The 4,359-nt window shown below is 49.7% G+C and overlaps 1 protein-coding gene across 1 annotated transcript in view; it reads right to left on the bottom strand.

Moving 5' to 3' along the window:
- The window catches only part of INA (internexin neuronal intermediate filament protein, alpha), an 11,367-nt gene extending 7,240 nt beyond the window's left edge, over positions 1 to 4,127 (bottom strand). The window contains 2 exon segments of the mRNA XM_008578129.1: positions 2,931 to 3,360; positions 3,530 to 4,127. Of these exon segments, the coding sequence (XP_008576351.1) occupies positions 2,931 to 3,360; positions 3,530 to 4,119 (1,020 nt within the window). The 5' untranslated portion in view covers positions 4,120 to 4,127.
- Between the last annotated feature and the right edge of the window lie 232 nt (positions 4,128 to 4,359).

Genomic DNA, 4,359 nt, shown 5'->3' with positions numbered 1-4,359 from the left:
AAAAAAAAAAAAAAAAAAAAAAAATATATATATATATATATATATATATATATATATATAGCTTTTTTCTTAGATTCTAATTTCAGAAATGGATCTATCAAGCTATAGATTTATATGCAGCTACTGCCACCCCCAATCTCCAAGGGGCTAGGCCCTTCCCGCTATTTAATTACTCCAATCTCATATTGGAGAGAAGAGGGCAGACTTGGCTCATCTCCCTGGAGAACATTAGCCAGCAGTGATCTTGATTGTTCAGCAAGGTCTTTCAAGGAAAGCTTCAACTTTACAAGACTGACCATTATACAGGTCTGGGACCCCCAATACCCTTTAAGACTGTCCTTAGATATCTTAGCAAAACTGAGACTCTAATGGTGCCGAAGTGACTATGTAGGGACCAGAATTGCCCTGAGTCAGAAATGGAAAAGCCTTCAGCTTTTCATGTAGAGGGTGGTTGTGTTTGGCTTTTGAAGACAATAGCCCTAGCTCTTCCTAATCTCTCCTTTTGCCTGATTCAGACTCTCTCATATACCATTGTGTACTTAACTATGTCACCTTGAATCATTCTTTACACTTCCAAAAGTGTGATAAGCTTTTTCTCCTCAAATAGGCTATCAGATCTCGGGGGCAGGGAAAAGGTGACTTTAATGGGGCCTGTGTCTCTTAGAGTGTTCCAAGCTTGCAAAGGAAAATGGGCCTACCACTAATCTCTGAAGTAGAAGAAAGAGAACAGCCTACTATTACTGCAGAGAAAGGCGGGATGCGGGGAGAAAACAATGGCTGAATCTCACTGTGGAGAGAGGTTTTTCACCTTGATCCGCACTGCTAAGGTTGTTAGAGAGACAGCCAGAGAACACCCTTGTGGCTTCAGGCCTTCAGGATCTGCAAGTAAGGATATGAGCCCCACCTCATTCTTAGGTCCCAAGGGGTAGAAAATAGCTTTCTGTTGTCTGACCTCCTCTTCCACTCACTGGCAGGTCCTCTGAGACTACAAAGGCCAACACTGATGGGGGCAGCACTGCAGAGCTGCAGATGCCGCAGTTTCTGTTGTTTTCTTGTTTCCTGCAGACCATGTCTGCATGACCCTACTATGGTCTAATGCTGAAAGCCTTTTATGGCAAACAAAAAAAGCCAGACAATGCTGTCACTACCTCTTAGAATGCAGGGACAATAACAAGCAAACAGAGGACATGACAAAGCCCAATTCAGCTCGCAGTTCTGGGTAACTTATCCTTTTTGTAGAAATACTGGGCTATTCCTGCAGAAGACCATCTAGCTCATCCTTTGAGGCTTCTGGAAGAAAACATGCAGTTTCAGTTAACCAAATGTGATGATAATTAAGGCCATCCAGGAGTTAGGCCACATAGTGAAAAGTTCAAGTTGCAGATTTTGAAGCAGAATAGAAGTATTCATTTTCATAATACTGTAATACCAAACTAACCAAAACAAATAGTCCAATCAGGCTTTCTTCCTTTATCCAAGGCAGTCATTTGTAATGAACAAATACCTGTACATGAATAATAATTCTTTAGTTCCTTACTAATATAATACTTTTGAGATTTCACTCCCTTTCTATTTTATTATCTCCTGGGTTCTATTTTATGAATGTTTCTAAATTCTATTAGTTTAATCAAATGTAAACTTCAATTCTAGCTAGAATAAATTATTTCAAGCTCCTGGATTATTAGCAGTGTATTCAAAGGAGCTTTAATTGTACCTTGAAACTGAACCACACTATTTCGATTTTTTCCTACACTTTTTATTCACTGTCTCCTGCCTCTGTGCCCTTTGTGATCACACGCCCAGTATGTCCTATATAGTAAAACTGAAGATGCAGTGGCCTTTGTTGCAAGGAAAGAGCCAATCAATACCTTCACAGTACCTTAGAAGACAGGGAAAAATGGGAAAAAATAAATGTCCTATAACAAAGACACCATCTGTGTGATTTAGCACATGCACGTAGGATGGAAAAATGTTAAGGAAATGGAAATTTTCAAGTGGGACCTCATGGCTGCTGAGCAGATTAAGTGGTTTTTGTTAAGTGCTAAACCATCCATGAAAGCGAAAATTGATGCTGTCCGTGAGGTGACCTTTGATTGCAGGTACACAAGACTGATGTCTTGATATTGCAGAAGAAAAAAATCAAAGCAGTTAATTGCCTAGAGATTCATAACTGGGACATGAGGCGGGAGAGACATTTCTGAGATGGGAAGAACTGAGATCAGCACCGTGGACAGCGCCCCTACCATTGTTTCGCTAACGGTGTTAAAAAGCTTGCTTTGGGAAGAAATGTCACTAAAAAGGTCGACATTGGAACTGTCTGTGTGTCGGGGGAGGTAGAACGGGGCAGTTGTTACTATATCAATCATCACCCAGCTAGCTGGCTCCCAACCTCTACTCCTTCGAGGGCAAAAGTCAAGAAAATAGGACAGGACTCTTTCCGGTTTCAGTACAGCATTCTTCAACCCGAGGCAGACCGTACTCCGTGAATATCAATTCCAGGGCGCACGGGAAGCCTTTCAAAGCCAGCCAAACAAGCCAGATAGCCGAGACAGCGCTGCCGACCGTGGGGAGGCTGTAAATTGCCTCCGTTTGGAATCACTCCCACTTTGGGTGGGGGACTGTTCTCCAGGTCGCCAGTGTGTGTACGCCCACTTGCTGACAGAGAGGCATAGTGAGATTTTCGGACTCCGAAGTTTAAGGGCTTCTTAGAAAGGCTCGAAGAGGAACATACATGAGGGGCCGGGAAAGAAGACCCTAAAATTAACAGTGGAGACTCCAGGGCTCTTTGTTTGCCGATGCCTCCAACCGGGGCTCTTCTCTTCCCTCCTTTACCCTCCCCTCAGTTCCTAGGACCCCAATTTAACCAGAGAGCGCAGGTACGCGCGGGAGAGGACAGGACGCCCCTCCCGGTGCAGCGCCCCGACCCTTACCTGGTAGCCGGCCACCTCAGCATTGTGCCGCTCCTCCAACTCCAGGATCTGCCTCTCCAAGGACTCATTGGCCCCACGCAGGCCCTCAATCTCGATGGTGCGTGCCTGCAGCTGGCGCCGGTACTCGTGGATCTCCTCGCGGCTGGCCCGGATGGCCTCGGTGCTGCGCGCTGCCTGCTCGTTCAGGTTGGCGAACTTGGACTTGTACCATTCCTCGGCTGACTGCAGGTTCTTAGCGGCCAGGGACTCATACTGGGCGCGGATCTCCCTCAGCGCCGAGCTCAGGTCTGGCTTAGCCACAGCCAGAAGACAGGGAAAAATGGGAAAAAATAAATGTCCTATAACAAAGACACCATCTGTGTGATTTAGCACATGCACGTAGGATGGAAAAATGTTAAGGAAATGGAAATTTTCAAGTGGGACCTCATGGCTGCTGAGCAGATTAAGTGGTTTTTGTTAAGTGCTAAACCATCCATGAAAGCGAAAATTGATGCTGTCCGTGAGGTGACCTTTGATTGCAGGTACACAAGACTGATGTCTTGATATTGCAGAAGAAAAAAATCAAAGCAGTTAATTGCCTAGAGATTCATAACTGGGACATGAGGCGGGAGAGACATTTCTGAGATGGGAAGAACTGAGATCAGCACCGTGGACAGCGCCCCTACCATTGTTTCGCTAACGGTGTTAAAAAGAGCAGGGCCTGCGCGCGCGCCGAGCTCGCCTCCTCCAGCTGCGCGCGCAGGTCGCGCAGCTCGCGCTGGAAGAGCTCGCCGACGCGCGAGGGCTCAGCGTGGCGCTGCCGCAGCGCTGCCAGCTCGGCCTCGAGCGCGCGGTTCTGCGTCTCCAGCTGGTGCACCTTCTCGATGAACACGGCGAAGCGGTCGTTGAGGCCCTGCAGCTGCTCCTTCTCGTTGGTGCGGATGATCTTGTACTCGTTGGTGCGCGCCGCCGCCTGGCTCAGGTCCAGCCCGTCGGACGCTGGCGGCCGGCGGTAGGCCAGGCCCAGGCCGAGCGACGAGGCCGAGGAGCAGGCGGCCGAGGAGGGCACATTGCAGCGGGACAGCGACTGCGAGCGGAAGCTGCCTGCGCCACCAGCCCCGGAGAGGCGCGCGGACAGGCGAGAGCCGTCCCCGAACACCTTGCGGTAGGAGGAGGTGGAGCACAGGTAGTGCTCGGAGCCGAAGCTCATGGTGCCGGGATCAGGGCCGGGCGTATGGCTGCGGCTGGAGCTACAGAGAAAGAGAGGCGCGGCAGGCAGGGCGCGGCAGGGCGGTGTGCGCCGGCTTTTAAGGGGCTGGGGCCGGGGCGGCGCGTTGGGGGCGGAGCTCCTGCTCTGGGTCTGGCGCCGAGAGCGAAGGGGGGCATCCCGGAGCAGGGGCGGGGAGCGCAGTGACGACCGCAGCTGCGCGCGCGGCCGATCTGGGGAGCC

This window comes from Galeopterus variegatus, unplaced genomic scaffold, assembly GCF_000696425.1.
Source record: "Galeopterus variegatus unplaced genomic scaffold, G_variegatus-3.0.2 Scaffold1634, whole genome shotgun sequence".
Lineage (NCBI taxonomy): Eukaryota > Metazoa > Chordata > Mammalia > Dermoptera > Cynocephalidae > Galeopterus > Galeopterus variegatus.
The sequence above is the reverse complement of the archived record's forward strand: the minus strand, read 5'-3'. Positions and strand labels throughout refer to the sequence as shown.